We start from the raw sequence: 19,387 nt of genomic DNA, 5'->3' as shown, positions 1-19,387 counted from the left end.
ACTGGTCTTACAAAAGGTGCCAATGAGACACCACTAGGGGCAGAGTGAGTGAGTGAGTGAGTGAGTGAGTGAGTGAGTGAGTGAGTGAGTGAGTGAGTGAGGAGTGAGTGAGTGATGAGTGAGTGAGTGAGTGAGTGAGTGAGTGAGTGAGTGAGTGAGTGAGTGAGTGAGTGAGTGGTGAGTGAGTGAGTGAGTGGTGAGTGAGTGAGTGAGTGGTGATGAGTGAGTGAGTGAGTGAGTGAGTGAGGTGAGTGAGTGAGTGAGTGGATGAGTGAGTGAGTGAGTGAGTGAGTGAGTGGGTGAGTGAGTGGATGAGTGAGTGAGTGAGTGAGTGAGTGAGTGGATGAGCGAGTGAGTGAGTGAGTGAGTGAGTGAGTGAGTGAGTGAGTGAGTGAGTGAGTGAGTGGATGAGTGAGTTGGGTGGATGAGTGAGTGAGTGAGTGAGTGAGTGAGTGAGTGAGTGGGTGAGTGAGTGAGTGAGTGGTGAGTGAGTGGGTGAGTGAGTGAGTGAGTGAGTGAGTGAGTGGATGAGCGAGTGAGTGAGTGAGTGAGTGAGTGGATGAGTGAGTGAGTGAGTGAGTGGATGAGCGAGTGAGTGAGTGAGTGAGTGGATGAGCGAGTGAGTGAGTGAGTGAGTGAGTGAGTGGAGTGAGTGAGTGAGTGAGTGAGTGGTGAGTGAGTGAGTGAGTGAGTGAGTGAGTGGGAGTGGTGAGTGAGTGAGTGAGTGAGTGGATGAGTGAGTGAGTGAGTGAGTGAGTGAGTGAGTGAGTGAGTGGATGAGTGAGTGAGTGAGTGAGTGGATGAGTGAGTGAGTGTGAGTGAGTGAGTGAGTGAGTGAGTGAGTGGTGAGTGAGTGAGTGAGTGAGTGAGTGGTGAGTGAGTGGGTGAGTGAGTGAGTGAGTGAGTGAGTGAGTGAGTGAGTGAGTGAGTGAGTGAGTGAGTGAGTGAGTGAGTGAGTGAGTGAGTGAGTGAGTGAGTGAGTGAGTGAGTGAGTGAGTGAGTGAGGGAGTGAGGGAGTGAGTGAGTGAGTGAGTGGATGAGTGAGTGAGTGAGTGAGTGAGTGAGTGAGTGAGTGAGTGAGTGAGTGAGTGAGGGAGTGAGGGAGTGAGCGAGTGAGCGAGTGAGTGAGTGAGTGAGTGATTGTACATGGTGTCAATCTGAACATTTTAGATTTTTAAGTTTAACATTTTTTGAAAACTTTTTAGATTTGAGGTTTTCGCCTGATAGTGTGTGTGTTGTGTGTGTGTGTGTGTGTGTGTGTGTGCATGATGATGATGATGATGATGATGATGATGATGATGATGATGATGATAACTGCTGTTACCTGAGCCTGCGTATGTGTCCAGTGCTGTGTCTCCTGTGGGAGTGGCTGTCTCACTGTTGTGCATGGGTTCTGTTTTGACTAAGAGGAGACACAAGAGACACGGGGGGCGGTCAGGGGGGGGGGGCGCTGGGCTGCACCACAGCAGCACTCCTCACACCAGAACAGCACCAGAACACCATGCAGGTGCACCGTGGGGGGAGTGTGTGCCCGCTCTGTCTGTCTAACACAGCGGTTGTCAAACTACGGGTCACGACTAAGGGTGTAAAGGCACACGTATCCGTACCGAACCGTTTCAGTGTGTACCGTACCGTACCGAACGGCTGTGTAGTGTACCGAACCAATACAACCATGTTAACCACTAACGACCGCCACCGGGGGCTGTTTTTTTCACAATCTAACAATCTAATATATATGTCAACGAATATTCTATATTGAAATTGATAATCGACTTGTAAAAAAAAAATATATTTAAATATATTTTTTTTTACAAGTCGATTATTAATTTCCATATAGAATATCCGTTGACAGCCCTACAAGTACAGTTAGTTACTGCACACTACATCACCCCTGAGTGGAACATGGAAAGCCAAACTTTCCCCCACTGTACCGAAAACCCGTACCGAACCGTGACTTCAAAACCGAGGTACGTACCGTAGTCGTGACCCAAAGTGGGGTCGTGGGGAGGTGACAGTGGGGTCGCGCATTGGCAAGTAAAACAATTACTAAAAAAATCAATATATATATATATTTTTTTTAAGGTTCTGGCAACATATTTTGGCTAAATAGGCCTCGTTTTATAAATGTGTATTGATAACATAGTGCTGTAATAAAATGTTCTAATAAATATGCATGATCAAGTTCAACAATGTGTGCTTTTAATTTTGATATTCCTTAATTCCACGTTGAAATTACGTGATACATTAAGGTCGCCAAAGAAATTCCTAAATAAAATGGGGTTGTGGTATGTAAACAAGTTTGAGAACCCCTGATCTAACACACACACACACACACACACACACACACACACACACACACACACACACACACACACACACACACACACACACACACACACACACACACACACTAACTAGGGGATTCAGGGTTTTGCCGCGGGCGTATTTCCACACCGTGATGCCAAAATGCTAAGATATAGAGTACCAATATATTGGGTGGAGACAGTGGCTCAGGAGGTAGAGCGGTCGTCTGGTAATCAGGTTTCCCAGTTTGATTATGGCTCCTCCCCGGGCAGCGTGCCGACGTGTCCTTGAGCAAGACACTTAACCCCTAACTGCTTCCGGTGAGCCGGTTGGTACCCTGCGTGGTCGTGTGTGAGTGAACGGGTGAATGTGAGGCATACGTTGTACGGTGCTTTGGATAAAAGCTGTGTAAATGCAGTCCATTCACCATCATATTATTATATTTGAAATCTCAGCGCAAAATACAACCCTTTTTAAATGCTAGCCTGCTAGATGAGTACAACCACCTTGGGAACCAAACGGTTTGCATTACAAGCAAACATATTTAAAGGAAGGCGTCAACATTATGGGAAATGTGCTTACCGTCTTCTCCAGAGTCAGACAAGATGATAGATACAGATTTTCTCTCTGCGTGTTCAGTATGAAAACTATCCGGCTGCAAGCTAGCCTAGCTTAGCACAACTTAATGGAAGCGGATACGGACCACTAGCCTAGCTTAAAACTCGGAGGGAGGTGTTTTTGGCTAGCCTTGCTAGGCTAGCTGGTGTATATCTGCATCCATTAATTTGTGCTAAGCTAGGCTAGCTCGCAGTTGGATAGTTTTCTACTGAACTGATATCTATCTTCTTGTCTGACTCTGGAGAAGACGGTAAGCACATTTCCCATAATGTTGGCGTGTTCCTTTAGCATGCTCTATTGCATACAGTTTAATGCTGAGACCACAACATAACTGCGTGAAATCGATAAGTGGCATCTCTTATTGATGTGTTTGTAAAAAAAATTATATATTTTTTAAATACTTTATAATACTATACTAAAATACTAGGTCTTGTGGCATGTTTTAGTTAAAACATCCCCATTTCATGTAAATTCAGTTGAATTGCAACTCTGCACTGTGCATTCAATATGCAGTGCACTCCTCCATCATCATTATATATATTAAAAAAAAAAAATCTCGATTTTTATCGATAATTTTGTCCCAATTTATCGATTCTTCCAAATGGCATATCGTCTCGGCCTTAATACAGTTGTGTTTCCCATATACCGTATGTACTCTATGGGAGGCAGGATGGCCTAGAGGGAAAGAGGCTGACCAGGAACTGCCAGGTTGCTGGTTCGATCCCCGGGCACTGACAGGAGGGTATATTCCAGCTGTGAGCTGGTGACGGAGGGGTGGCTGGTATTACATCATCTACAGTACACTGTACACAGTATTACATCATCTACAGTACATCTACAGTACACTGCACACCAGTGGAGGTTTCTCTATGACAACACGTGAAACACAAATTCACTCATAATTCATAATTATTATTAATTTACATATACCTATATATATATAAAAAAAAAAAAAAAAAAACTATATATATATATATATTTTTTTTAATTATTATTATTATTATTTTTTATTATAAATGTTTTCATCTGTAAAAAAAATGCCAGTGAATTTTTTTTCTTCAAAAATGGCCAAAATTGACAGCTCTGAGCAGGCCTGCACTGCAGTATTGCCTGCAGTAATTATTCGTGAAGAAAACTTCACAGGTGTGACCCATTGTTAAATAAATAATAAATAACAGCGAATCAAAATAGGCTATTAACTTCATCTAAGAACGGTCTGTGCAGTTAAACTCTTGCCATTGAATGGAGGATTGATTGATTGACAGCCCTTGACATCCAATACACGGAGGTTGAATATGATTGGCAGCCTTGCAAATCCAATCAGAGATTTCTGCATTGCAAAGTCAAAATGGGTCCAGCTGCATGTGAGGAGGATAGGTTTAGCTCGGGCCAATCTCAAGTTTCTCAAGTTTCTTTATTAGTTGTCATACAGAAGTACAGAATACTTTTATACAAAATGTAACATAAAGAAGCATTTTGTATAAAAGTATTCTGTACTTCTGTATGACAACTAATAAAGAAACTTGAGAAACTTGAGATTGGCCCGAGCTAAACCTATCCTCCTCACATGTGAAAGTTGAGACTATGAGAAAGTTGTTGTTTAGTAGTTAGTAAGCTGTACAGCTATAACAAGTCAGGCTAAATTAAACTTTGCGCCAACATTAGGACCGAAGTATAAACCAGCAACTGAGCAACATGAAGAAGTGGATTTATGCATCTGGATCAGAAAAAACGTTGTGGATGAAAAAGTAAGTAGGCTACAGTGCTTGTATGCTAACAGTAGCTAGGCAGCTTAGCCTACATCACAATGATAATCACCAAGCTAACTTACTGTACACACTGTAGGGCTGGGCAATTAATCGAAACAGAATCGCGATATCGATTCATAGAGCTATGCAATCTAATTTCTAAGTTATGACTATTTTCTTTTATTAAAAAAAACGTTTTTTTTTTTTTTTTTTTTTTTTTATTATTATTTTATCTGGGTTGAACATGATTTGTGGAACTCCCTCTGGTGTTGTGGTCGTGGTATTCACTGACCTTTGGGAAGTATTTCGACATGCACATGGGTATCTTAGTGGTGTAGTGTATCTTGTAGACCAGGCCCATTGCAAGTTGCTGTACTCTGTCGTCTACTCTAAGCCATCCTAGGTTGTCAAAGTGGACAGGGGTGAGGTGGGTTTTAGGAGTAAGGTCAAGCAGTAGTCTGACCAGTTTGTTTTGTGATGTTTGTAATCTTATTTTTAGTGCCTTTGAGGTGCTTTGGTACCATGAGGTGCAAGCATAGTCGTAGTACCCTTGAATGAGTGCTCCTGTTAGAGTCTTCAAGGTATTCTTGTTTACCAGAGAGGAGATCCGGTACAGGAATCTAGTTCGTTGGTTGACTTAGTTTTATTACATTGGATCCCATTTTGTCACAGGAAAGATTTGCCTCTATAGGATGGAACCCAGGTAGGTAATTTCATCTTTCCTTTTAAGATAAGATAAGATATTCCTTTATTGATCCCCCTGGGGAAATTCAGGCATCATAGCAGCATGGGGGAAGGGGGGGGGTACAGGTAGTGAAAACAACACAAGCAGTGTAAACAAATAGGTCAATATAATTTACTATCTAACTAACTGAAATATACATTATTCATTATTCACAGTATCACAGTATCACAGTATCCACATAAGGTGCAGTATGCATAAGGTAGTGTTATTGTCCTACTTGGGTTCCTATTAGTTCTAGGTCGATGTCTGGCAGCAGTCGCTGCCCACTGTTGTGGAGCCTGATGGCCACTGGTATGAAGGACTGTCCGAGGCGGTTAGTTGAGTGTCGGGGGGGTATGAGTCTGTGGCTTCCTTGTCACCTTCACCTAATATGTTTTGATCTGGTCAGGTGCGCTGTCACCTAAAATGTTTTGATCTGATCAGGTGCGCTGTCACCTAATATGATTTCATCTGGTCAGGTGCGCTGTCACCTAATATGTTTTCATCTGGTCAGGTCCGCTGTCACCTAAAATGTTTTGATCTGATCAGGTGCGCTGTCACCTAATATGATTTCATCTGGTCAGGTGCGCTGTCACCTAATATGTTTTCATCTGGTCAGGTCCGCTGTCACCTAATGTTAATATGTTTTCATCTGTGTCCACTGACCACTGACACACAGTGGGGGATGTTTTAAAAATATTATTTAATATATAATATAATATAATAATTTGTGCTTCACCAAAAAATTTGGTCAGCAGCCTCCACTGCTGCACACTCAGTGGAGCTCCATTGAGTTATTTAATCACCAACGTTTCGTGAAAATGAACCGTCTTCATCAGGGTATATGAGATACAGATCTTTAAAGAGCATGTGGTCCACATGGGTGTGGCTCTTACATCTATGTTGGCCATCCATCCTGAACAGGTGTGTCCTTGAGCAAGGCACTGAAGCCCCAAACCACTACAGGCGACCCTGCACCAGGGGGCACTGCACTGCGGGCGACCCTACACCAGGGGGCACTGCACTGCGAGCGACCCTACACCAGGGGGCACTGCACTGCGGGCGACCCTACACCAGGGGGCACTGCACTGCGGGCGACCCTACGTGTGGGGGGACTGTGTGTATGTGAAACTAGGAGGGATACGAGGACTGTGTGTACAGTATGTGTAACTAGGAGGCATATGAGGACTGTGTGTACAGTATGTGTAACTAGGAGGGATACGAGGACTGTGTGTATGTGTAACTAGGAGGGATATGAGGACTGTGTGTACAGTATGTGTAACTAGGAGGGATATGAGGACTGTGTGTACAGTGTACAGAGCGTGTTTTTATAGTCACATATTTGTCATGTGTAGGTGGGTTTTCCAGCAAACTCACCACTCTCGCTGCCGTTGAATTCGTAAGGGCTGCTACCACGTAGTAGTACTTGGTGGCATCCGCGGTAATATCCCTGAGAGCGAATTGGGCTTCGACTTGCGCGAACCAAGCGTTGGCACTCTGCGCAGCTTGAGTGAAACTGCGTTCAAAGTTCAGCGATCTGCGTTCTGTTGTTCAGTTGACATGTTCGATATAATCTCCGAAATACATCCAAGGGTCACAAATGTAGGAATGCAGTAATGATAGCGTAGACGGAGTCGTGTTCCGATGCAAAAACACTAGTTTATTACGCACAAACAACACTTCCATTCAACTTTCACTCGTCTGTCTCTCTTTAACTACGTCATCCCCCGCTAAGGGTCATGGGAGATGTAGTAAACACCACAAAAGGCTAGAATGCCGTGAATTATGTCCCAGTAAGTAGCCACTACACGCAAATCATTAATCATACATCCAAAATAGCATACGTTTATTATTATACACGATGATGATACAGAAAATTACAGAAAAATTAGAAATGCATGGCAAAAGTAGCATTTATTTTCAGTAATTTAGAGACCCCCCAAAGATTCACAAATCATGTATTCAGGTGAGCTGATGTCTGATCTAAGGGAGCCATGGCTCCCACAGCTCCCCCCGTGGATCGCACCCTGATCTTTCAGTAACCTCTCCTTTCGGGAGGGTTAGTTCGATATCAAGTCCTAGGTTGATTGGATCAACACATTGGGGTTGGTTCAGACGTCTCTGAGGTTATCATCAGTAAACTCTATATCAGTTTATCATTTCAATAGGTAAACGTTTAAACATATTAATTTAAACCTTATTAAGTGTTCAGGGAATGCAAATACCTTATTAGGTGAATTTACCCTTTAAACCATCTTTCTTTACAGGAGAACCATCAGTGATTCAGCTATAATCAATATGTCATCCATGAAAGTTCTATTATGACATCACCACAAACATTCCAGAATGTTCTATGATCCATGAAAGGTTTATTATGACATCACCACAAACGTTCTAGAAGGTTCTATGTTCTAGAATGTTCTATTATGACATCATACTGTGATTAAGTATCGTACTGGGTGATTTTACCCTTTAATTCCCCCTTCTTATAGGAGAATATCCGTACCCATATAATATTGTAAAATATTGAAGAATTGGACTTTTCATAAATCTCTGGAGGACATTTCCCCTGTTATGGATACAACTTCACAGAAAACATTACAATGCAATGAAGCCTCACAATCAGTGAGCCCTGAACTGTAGGTTGGTTGGTTTGTTTGTTAATTGAGCGTTTGCTTCAACTTGGTCAAGCTGGAATGAATTAGTCATCCACCACACACTCTACAACTGACCACTCTTCGAGCAACTGAAGCTCTTTTCCCATCCGTATTAAAATGACAAATCTAATATATAATTTGTTCATGAGATTGTATCTCACAGACAAGGACAACGAGTGCAGATTTAATTTGTGAGATTAATAGCGAGTTTCGGATGGGTTGCTCTTTGACAAAAATAAAATAAATACAATAATGAAACCAAACAACATTTGGAACACAAAGGGGAAAGTGTCTTTGTTTTTCAGCCAGCGGGCCCAAACTACTGTACAGTATGTCCATATAAAGGTATGATTGTGTAACTTCAAGAGCTCTCTTCAACGCCTTCTGAAAGCGTGAGAGATCCTCCATGCGTTGGGCTCCTCGTAGCGGTTGTAGAGAGGTTCCAGTTTCTGTTGTTTCTTTTGCCACTCTGTAGAAGGCCGGTGCGAGCTCCACCAGCCAGCGGGGGTCAATGGTGGTCACCTCTCGCATGTACTCCTTAGTGGTCAGGACCAGCTCGTGGTACACAAGCCATTCTGGCTGGCAGTTGAAGAGGGTGCTGGAGGGGAGGAGGTACACCACCTGCTGGTCGATCAGGGTGCGGTAGCCTCCCTGGGGATGTTTCCTGGCGGCATTCCTGAAGTAGCCGCTACAGACGGCTTTCTGTACCCTCACCGTAGATTTCCCACACGACACCACGTCCAACTTGTGTCTGTCCATGATGCTCATCATCTGTTTTCGGATGTCCTGAGCTGTCTTGAGGGAGCGAGCCTGGATGAAGTTCTCAAAACACCAGGGGATGGAAAACTTGTTGTTCTTCCAGGAGTTATAGATGGCCAGCAGGGTCAGGTGGTCTCCCTCCAGCTGGAAGAACTTGGCTTTCTTCTGGTCGGCCTGCGCCTGTTTGTCCTTGGGTCTATAGAAGATGTTCTGCACAGACAGCATGGAGACGATGGTGAGCATCTCTTCACTACATCTCAGGTGGACGGACATGATCAACATCTGACACAACATGGGCTCCAGAGGGAACTCAGCCATCCTTCGCCCCAGGCGTGTGAGCAGGCCTTCATTGTCCAGAGCTCCCAGAGTGTACAATTGCTCCATGGCTATAATCAGGGTCTCCATGGGGGGTGAATCCATGAAGTCAAATGCTAGAAGGTCATGAATCCCCATGGCCTTGAGAGACAGCACAGTGCTGGCCAAGTTAGTCCTCTGGATCTCAGGAACGTTGGTGGTCAGCATCTCATCTCTGTAGGCCCTCTCAGTGTAGAGCCTGTAACACTTCCCAGGACCTGTTCTACCAGCTCTGCCTGACCTCTGTTTGGCTTGGGCCTGTGATATAGGGGTTGCCACCAGCTGGTCGATGCCGGTCTTGGAGTTGTATACTATCTGCTTGACAAAGCCAGGGTCCACCACATAATAGATCCCATCAATAGTCAGTGAAGTTTCAGCAATATTGGTGGCGATGATAACCTTTCTGCTGCCTGGGGGGGCAGGGTCAAAGATCCTTGTCTGCATCTCACTGGGCAGGGCAGAGTAGACGGGCAGGATGATCAGTTCAGGCACGTCGGACCCCAGAGACTTCATCCGCTCATACAGGATCTCGCAGGCTGTGTCGATCTCCTCCTGACCGGTCAGAAACACCAGGACGTCACCTGGAGGCTCAGTCAGGTGGATCTGCATGACGGTGGTGAGACTGGCGTCCAGGTAATCCGTCTCGGGTTCCTTGCAGTAGAGAACCTCCACTGGGAAGGTTCTCCCTGGGATTGTGAAGATGGGGGCCTCAAAGAAATACTGAGAGAACTTGACGGCATCCAGCGTGGCAGAAGACACGATCAGCTTCAACTCCTTGCGTTTCAGTATCGTCTTTTTGAGCAGGCCAAACAGCACGTCGGTGTGGATGGTTCTCTCGTGGGCCTCGTCCAGCATGATGATGGTGTACTGGCTCATGTCCGGATCCAGGAGACATTCCCTCTGCAGCATGCCATGCGTCATGTACTTGATGACTGTCTCGATGCTCGTGCAGTCCTCAAAGCGGATGGTGTAGCCCACCTCTTGGCCCAGACAGCAACCATACTCCTCAGAGAACCTCGTGGCTACAGACTTGGTGGCCATACGACGGGGCTGAGTGCAGCCGATCTTCCCCCAGGCGGTGTAGCCCGCCTCAGCCAGGTACTGGGTGATCTGGGTGGTCTTCCCGGAGCCGGTCTCTCCCACTACAATCAGAATCTGGTTGTCATGGACAGCCTGAATGAGCTGCTCTTTGAGCTTGTAGATGGGCAGGCTCTCTCTCTGCTCCAGGATAGAGAGCACAGTCTTCTTGCCGTAGGAGACCGTGTTTCCCCCAAAGGCATATCGTTTCCACTCTGGGAGATTTTCAGGCATCGCTCCGATGCCTCTCATGTTGGCAGCAATCTGCCTCCCTTCATAGTCAGGCATGGGGTCGATCCAATGCTTGTTGAGACCCGTAGGGATGGAGTCCATCTCTTCTGCGCGCAGCGCCTGCTTCAGCTCTCGTCTCTCCTTGGACAGAGCACTCTGCATCATGGCTGCCTGGGAGAGGGAGCCATCTGGATTCTTGACAATTTTGACCGGGCTCATGTTCATGGTATATTTGGTCTGTCCTCTCAGGAACGGTGGCTCTTCCTCGACCAGATCAGGTCTAAATCCTCTTCGTCGTCTATGTTTGGCATGATGCCCGTCTCCTCGTCGAATTCAGGGAACTCTTCTTTCGGTAGGACATTGGCTGCAACCATCTGTTTGATCTCCCACTTCTCCAGGTCCGTTATCTTGGCGAGCCTCTTGCGCTCCGTGGGGTTCTCCTCCAGCTCCAGCAGGGCGGGGTCGACGGGGCGGTCCGGGTTCCTCATGGCATCGTCCCCGATCCCGAGGTCCAGGTTCCTCCTCCGGTTAGGGTTCAGGTCCTCCCCGGTCTCCTGCTCCACATCCTTCATGCTGAGGCTGGCTTTGGTTCCGGTGAACGACAGCACCTTGACCTTTACTTTCTGGCCTTTGCTGACGACGTCCGCTACGTTAGCGATTCGCCCCTCTTTGCGCAGCTCTGAGATGTGCACCAGTCCTTCCCAGCGTTTTCTCAGTCCCTCCAGCTGCACGAAGCAGCCAAACTGCCTCATGCTGCTGATCTTGCCGTTGTAGATGTCGCCGACGACGGGCTCTTCTGGCGGCGGTCGGTCCACGAGTCTGTCTCTGTGTTTGTCCGCCACCTCCGACCAGCGATCAGAGTCTTTGTCTTCGTCTCTGCGGGGGCTGGGCGAGCGGTCGCTCCAGCGGGATGCATGCTTCCTTCTGCGCTTGTGGTTCCTGTCGCCGTCGCGGTCGCCCGATTGCGAGCGGGACCGAGATCGCCGGCGTCTGCCATCCCTGTCTCGGTCTCGACTTCTATTGTCTTGTCGATCCTGGTCTGGCCTGCTGGGATCAGAGCTCGTTCCACTGACACTGGGCATGAGGATCTCCAGCTCCTTCATAGCAGCTGCTGCCACCATCTCATCGTCTTTATCGTCTTTATCCAGACGGGGAGGTGAGATCCTCCATACAGAAGCTCCATCAGTCTGACATAAAGCTGTATATATCTCTTGTATCTTCTCTTTCAGCTTCTCCTTTTCACTCTTTGGCTTCACTGGCACATCTTTACTCGTTGATGGTGATGGGCGCATTGTTTGAATAAGTCTGAGCAGATTACCGGTAAGAGTATCTGTGAAATCTGCTCCATTTTTAAGCAGAATGGCTTTGAATCTCTCAAATGTTGGATGTTGTTCAGCTAGGTTGATGATAAATTCAGCCAGATCTTTCTAGCTTATTCCCAAATGATTTTCCAGTTCAGTGCACACCTTTGACACTAAAGACAGATATTCGAGGGGTTTGATTTCTTCTAAATCTGCCATTCTTCTTGTTTATTATTTCTGACCTGACCAGCAAGTTTTTTTCTACTCTTCCTCCCTTCTTATAGGAGAATATCTGTACCCATATATCAAGTTAAATCAAATCAAATACAACATACAATATCTGAGGTTATCATCAGTAACTCTATATCAGTTTATCATGTCAATAGGTAAAGGTTTAAACTAGAGCTGGGCCGTTAACGGCGTTAACGTGCTGCGTTAACGCTATACTAGTATCGCACGATAATATAATTAACGCATTAATCTATTTTTTTTTTTTTTTTTTTCATTTTTTTTTTTACCTTTATTTACCAAGGGTAGGTTCTTTTTCAGGAACGCCCTGCTTCACATTCACACAGTTCCATTCACTCCTGGGAGCTGCCCAGTACAACCACAGTTGACACCATTGGCCACTGAGCAACTCCACTGGAGCAGTTGATTCAAGCCATGTCACATAGTTCAAGTTTGAAATGATTCTTTCTGTTTTGCTCCTGAGAGTGCTAGATACTGTACTGTACTGGTAATATTATTTATTTGTGTTAACTTCTGAATAAAACAACTTATTAAACACAAGTACATCTTATTGAACATTATTTTGATATTTCATTACCAATTATCATAGCAAAACAGCTTTTTCAAACAGTCTGTAATGCATTTTGGAAACGGGAGATGGGCTCATGGTGTAATGGGCCACCTGGCCTGAGAAACATAAGGAGGAAAGAAAAAGTAAGGACTTACTTTGGTGGTTCTGGTCATTATTTGGGTAGAACACACATATTTTGAATGCCTTCGGCAGTTTTTTTTTTTTTTTTGTAATTTAGATTAAATCCAGGATTGCAGATAGATTAATCTAGATTAAAAAAATTAATCTATGCCCACCTCTAGTTTAAACATATTAATTTAAACCTTTAAGGGTGCAGGGAATGCAAATACCCTATTAGGTGAATTTGCCCTTTAAACCATCTTTCTTTACAGGAGAACCATCAGTGATTCAGCTATAATCAATATGTCATCTAGAATGTTCTATTATGACATCACCACAAACGTTCTAGAATGTTCTATGATCCATGCAAGGAGTATTATAACATCACCACAAACATTCTATGTTCTAGAATGTTCTATTATGACATCACCACAAACATTCTAGAATGTTCTATGATCCATGAAAGTGCTATTATGACATCACCAGAAACATTCTATGTTCTAGAATGTTCTATTATGACATCACCACACACATTCTCTGTTCTAGAATGTTCTATTATGACATCACCACAAACATTCTATGTTCTAGAATGTTCTATTATGACATCACCACAAACATTCTATGTTCTAGAATGTTCTATTATGACATCACCACAAACGTTCTATGTTCTAGAATGTCCTATTATGACATCATTACTGTGATTAAGTATCTTACTGGGTGAATTTACCCTTTAATTCTCCCTTCTTGTATCAAATACAACATACAATATCAAAATAACACAAGGTGAACGGGGTTGAAGCCCTTGGAAGTCCTGGTAGTCTTGTTCAATCAGTTCAATCCTACCGGACGGTTGGTGTAACAAGAGTTGAGCAACAGGGGTATTCACATCAGGCTGGCATTAGCCTTGAGCTATATCAAATGTTCCGGGGGTTGGCTCGCCATCTGGTATCGGTCCGGCACACCGCCTCGTCCCGCGTGGGCACACAGGGTGATGGGTGGTCTGGACTGCTCCGGGATGCTGGTTGAGAATTGCAGGTTTCAGTCTGTTGTTTGGTCCATTCAGTCTGGTCAGTGCTGGTTGTTCGGATGCCGAGGAGAAGAGCGAGATGGCTTTGGAATCGCCTGTTTTTATAGGAATCCAAAATGTTCCGGAACGTTCTATTATGACATCATACGGTGACATCACAAAGGTTCCAGAACCTTCTATCATGACATCATACGGTGGTTCTAGAATGTTTTACGTTCTAGAAAGTTCTATTATGACATCACCACAAACATTCCAGAATGTTCTATGTTCCAGAAAGGTCTATTACATCACCACAAACGTTCTAGACTGTTCTATGTTCTAGAATGTTCTATTATGACATCAAACTGTGACATCACAAATGTTCTTACATAATAGCATTAACTATTTATGTCCCTATGACTAAATAGTTATGAATCTGAACCCTGGGTTACATCCTCCCCTTCTATCCTAATGCACGTCCCTGTGCATATTATCCCAGGACTACATTATCACAATCCTATGGGGTTCTGGGGAGTCGGAGTCATCTAAAGAGTCTGCGATTACTGAGCTTAGACTCTGGAATAGTGACTGGATTATCGTTACTAGTGGGTTTCCTAGTCGGTGATAAGTCAGGATTTTTGGAGGTTCTCTATGTCTTGTTGACCTTCTTGGCTGTTCATCTATGACCTCTCTTTCGTTTTCTTTTTCCACCTCGTCATGGACATTCTCCTGTCCATCTGGTTCGGTTTCCAGTTCATTCATGTTAGTATTGTTCTCCTCTGAACTCATAACTGGTAAGGTCTTGTCAGGTAGGTTGTCCTCTTCCTGATCCATGTCAGGTAAGTAATTTTCCCGATCCGTTGTATCTGGGTCAGGTAAACTGCCTTCAGTAGGTCTCACTGCGGATGGGATAGTCTTGTTCAGTGTCGTCGGGTCATCAGTTGTCCCTGGAGCTCCCTCAGGAAGAATGACTGCGTCTGAGGGGTCTTGCTCAACAGTGGACACTGGAAAGGGTTGTGTTTCCACCACTAGACCTCCATGGTCATAGTGATAAGGGAGATCAAGATAGTCATCATCTGGGTATTCTCCCTCTGATTCATTCGAGCTTTCTTCTCTTGGGCTCTGTCGAGTTCTTGGTCGCTTAGGTTTGTCTTTTACAGTAGGTCCATCTTCCACAGGGGTAGTAGGAAGGAAGCCGCAAGGTAGCAGTAGGTCTCAGTGGAGCGTTCGTAGTGGACCATCTCTGGTTTCAGGTCTCACTACATAGACTGGGACATTTCAAGTGTGTTTTACTACAATATAGATATCTGCTTCCCACCGGTCTGCTAGCTTGTGCTTTCCTCTGATGTGGACGTTCCTGACGAGAACCCTGTCACCTTCCTGCAGGGTAGACTCAACAACTTGTTTGTCGAATCTTGCTTTGTTGCGGTCCGCCGTCTTCTGTGCATTTTCTGTAGCTACTCTGTAACTTGCTTCAAGGTGGGATCTCAGACTGCGGACGTACTGCGAGTGTGAGCCTGGCTGGTAGTTGACAGGTAAGTTGAAGGCTATGTCCACAGGCAATCTTGGCTGTCGCCCGAACATCAGTTCATACAGGGTGAATCCAGTAGTGTCGTTCTTAGTACAGTTGTAGGCGTGTACTAGAGGTTTGACGTAGTCTCGCCAATGGCTCTTCTTCTGATTCTCCAGGGTGCCCAGCATATTAAGCAGGGTCCTGTTGAAGCGTTCTACTGGGTTTCCCATTGGATGGTACGGGGTAGTTCGTATCTTTTTGATGCCGGCTAGCTCACACAGCTCTCTAATTGTGCGGGATTGGAAATCCGCACCTTGGTCGCTGTGGAGCTTCTCCGGGATACCATAGTGGACAATGAAGTTGTCCCACAGGCATTTAGCGACTGTCCGCACTTTTTGATTTGCGGTAGGGATCGCTACTGCGTATTTCGTAAAGTGGTCCGTAATGACCAAGATGTCTTTTGTGTTACTGGAGTCTGGTTCCAGACTGAGAAAGTCCATACACAGCAACTCAAGTGGTCGTGTGGCTGTGATGTTCACCAACGGGGCAGCTCTCTCTTGTGGAACCTTACGCCGTACACATCGGTTGCAGGTCCTGATCTTTGTCTCTACTTCAGCTGACATTTTGGGCCAATAGAATCGCTTTCGGACGAGGTCTAGGGTTCGGTCCACGCCCATGTGGCCCATGTCATCGTGAAGGCTCTTTAAGACCATAGGTCTCAGGTCTTCAGGCAGCACAAGTTGATGGTGGGTCTGTGCGCCTTCTTGTCTCTTCCTGTACAGGACTCCGTCCAATACTTCTAACCGATTCCACTCTCTTAGTAGAAGGTAAAGAAAGGGATTTCCTTTCTGAGTGTCGGTGGCGGTTTCTCCCCTGACTCCACAAGCTGTAGTATGTGACGGATACAGGTGTCGGCTCTTTGCTTTTCTCTCATTTCGGCTGGAGTTATCAGCGGAACGACGGGTAGGCCACCCAGCTGGTCTTCTCCTTGGAAACTGTCTGGGATTGCACTTGGGTGGAGGGCAAGTGATACCACCGATGCAAGGCTTGATGGTGTCTCCTTAGAGCCGGTGTCGATCACTTCGCGAACTAAGTGTCTGTCGTAGATGGCTCTAATGATGTCTTCACTCATGTTTGTGTGCTCTGGTTCAGGGAGGTGTCTTTTCGCAAACTGTTGTATTCTTTCCATCTCTTTTCTCGATATTGGGTCATCAGCTGGTCTGCTGTGTGGCCGTCTGGACAGCCCATCAGCATCTTGATTCTGTTTTCCAGCTCTGTATTGCAGCTGGAAATCGAAGGTTGATAGATCGGATAACCATCTGTAGCTTGCAGCATCAAGCTTAGCAGTGGTAAGGACATATGTCAGTGACAGCGAGAAATGGTCTTCCGTAGAGGTAATCCGACCATTTTAAGGCGAGGAACTGTATGAACCCTGGGTTACATACAGTATGTGTAACTAGATGGGATATGATGACTGTGTGTATGTGTAACTAGGAGGGATATGAGGACTGTGTGTATGTGTAACTAGGAGGGATATGAGGACTGTGTGTATGTGTAACTAGGAGGGATATGAAGACTGTGTGTGTGTAACTAGGAGGGATATGAGGACTGTGTGTGTGTGTGTAACTAGATGGGATATGAGGACTGTGTGTGTGTAACTAGGAGGGATATGAGGACTGTCTGTATGTGTAACTAGGAGGGATATGAGGACTGTGTGTGTGTGTAACTAGAAGGGATATGAGGACTGTGTGTACAGTATGTGTAACTAGGAGGGATATGAGGACTGTGTGTGTGTGTAACTAGGAGGGATATGAGGACTGTGTGTACAAAAGCACTCCCGTAGTCTCGCGAGAGGTGCAGAAATGGGATTTGACGTCAGAGGAGACGCTACAGGCTGCGTTTGACTGCACAGACTGGAACGTGTTCCGCGACACAGATAACATTAATGTCTACACGGAGACAGTGCTGGACTATGTTTGTACTTTGGTGGAAGAAACAATCCCCACTACCAAAATGAGAGTTTACCCAAATCAAAAACCCTGGGTAGACAAATCCGTCCGTGAAGCTCTGAGAGAGCGCACCAAAGCATACAACGACGGCCTAGTGGCAGGCAACATGAATGACCACAAGGTGGCGCGATACAACGTAAGGAGGACAGTGACAGAGGCCAAACGGCGCTACAGGGATAAAATTGAACTCCAGTTTGAACAAGCTGACTCTAGAGCTATGTGGCAGGGGCTCAAAACGATGACAGACTACAAAGGCGCCTCCCTCAAACTGAACAGTGACATCTCCTTAGCAAATGACCTCAATACCTTCTATGTGAGGTTTGATGCTGGTAATAACAACACCAGCCCACAAGCCACGGCAATGGGGGGGGGGGGGGGGGTCTGCTGCTGATGGAGACTCAGTGTTCAGGGTAACAGAGCATGAGGTGAGGCGGACCTTTAAAAAAGTGAATATCAGGAAGGCAGCAGGTCCGGACGGCATCCCTGGCCGCGTCCTAAAAGTCTGTGCCGACCAACTAGCCCCGGTATTCACTGACATATTTAACCTGTCCTTAGAACAGGCTGTCATCCCCACCTGCCTGAAGAAGTCCACTATTATCCCTGTACCCAAAAAATCCAAGCCTGCTTGCCTCAACGACTACCGCCCTGTAGCTCTCACCTACATAGCCATGAAGTGCTTTGAGAAGCTAGTAAAGGGCTACATCTGCTCCTCCCTCCCCATCAACATGGACCCCCTGCAATTTGCATACCGCCCCAACAGGTCCACGGAGGACGCCATAGCCCATGTGCTGCACACAGCAGCATCACACCTGGACAAGAGGCAGGGGAACTATGTGAGAATGCTATTCATCGACTACAGCTCGGCATTCAATACCATAGTCCCCTCCATACTCATAGCCAAGCTCAGGGACCTGGGCTTGAACTATGACCTCTGCCAGTGGGTCTTGGACTTCCTGACTGGCAGACCCCAGGTGGTGAGAGCAGGCAACTGCACCTCCTCATCCATCACCCTCAACATAGGGGCCCCCCAGGGCTGTGTTCTGAGTCCCCTCCTCTACTCCCTGTACACAGACGACTGTGTGGCTCAGCGGAGTAGCAATACAATCATCAAATTTGCTGACGACACAGTGGTGGTGGGCCTGATCTCTGCCAACGACGAGAGGGCCTACCTGGAAGAGGTCAAGGTCCTGGCGGGATGGTGCCAGGAAAACAGCCTCTCCCTGAACGTCAGCAAAACAAAGGAGATGATTGTGGACTTCAGGAGGTCGGGGGTCAAGGACTACAGCCCCCTCAGCATCGATGGGGCACCGGTTGAGAGAGTCAACAGCTTTAAGTACCTCGGAGCCTACATATCCGAGGACTTGACATGGACCACACACATTGACAGTGTTGTGAAGAAGGCACGACAACGCCTCTACTTCCTCAGGCGCCTCAGTCAGAAGATCCTTAAGAACTTCTACTCATGTACAATAGAGAGCATCTTGACTGGCAACATCACCTCCTGGTTTGGGAATAGCACTGCACAAGACCGTAGCAGACTACAAAGAGTGACACGTTCAGCCGAACGCACAATTGGAGGGGGGCTCCCCACCCTCCAGAACATTTACAACAAGCGTTGCAACACACGCACACACTCACTTTAAACAGACACACTGTAGCACCCACTCCACACACTTTATAGCACACACCCACTTTAAACAAACACACTGTAGCACCCACTCCCCACACTTTATATTTATTGATGAAGGATTGCACTACAACTCGTACACCTTACTGTAGATTGTACCTAAATTGTACCTCATCCCATTTCTGCTTTGCACTATATAGTACTGTACATTAGTACACTGCATAGTATTGTATATTATATGGTAACTCAGAACATTGTATATATGTCTATACCGAACACTGTGACCTCATTTTCTTCTTCTAAATTACATGCTATACTATGTTATTTGATACTATCTTGTCTAGCACAGTCTCTGGAGCGTAACAGTAAGAAGCATTTTGTATGAAAGTATTCTGTACTTCTGTATGACAACTATTAAAGAAACTTGAAAACTTGAAGTATGTGTAACTAGATGGGATATGAGGACTGTGTGTACAGTATGTGTAACTAGATGGGATATGAGGACTGTGTGTACAGTATGTGTAACTAGGAGGGATATGA

The 19,387-nt window shown here is 45.7% G+C and overlaps 1 protein-coding gene and 1 pseudogene across 2 annotated transcripts in view; both read right to left on the bottom strand.

Annotated features, from left to right (window-relative positions):
* The window catches only part of eya4 (EYA transcriptional coactivator and phosphatase 4), a 270,391-nt gene that overhangs the window by 57,511 nt on the left and 193,493 nt on the right, over positions 1 to 19,387 (bottom strand). The window contains exon 5 of the mRNA XM_084314148.1: positions 1,325 to 1,402. Within this exon, the coding sequence (XP_084170274.1) occupies positions 1,325 to 1,402 (78 nt within the window). The remainder of the gene's footprint in view (positions 1 to 1,324; positions 1,403 to 19,387) is intronic.
* Positions 8,426 to 11,992, bottom strand: LOC311228643 (ATP-dependent RNA helicase DHX8-like; annotated as a pseudogene). The gene has a single exon. The product of its transcript is annotated as an ATP-dependent RNA helicase DHX8-like (transcript).

The sequence above is a fragment of the Notolepis coatsorum genome, assembly GCF_963971535.1.
Source record: "Notolepis coatsorum genome assembly, chromosome: 5".
In the NCBI taxonomy this organism is placed as follows: domain Eukaryota; kingdom Metazoa; phylum Chordata; class Actinopteri; order Aulopiformes; family Paralepididae; genus Notolepis; species Notolepis coatsorum.
Note: the sequence above shows the minus strand (reverse complement) of the source record. Positions and strands in the feature narration are given on the sequence as shown.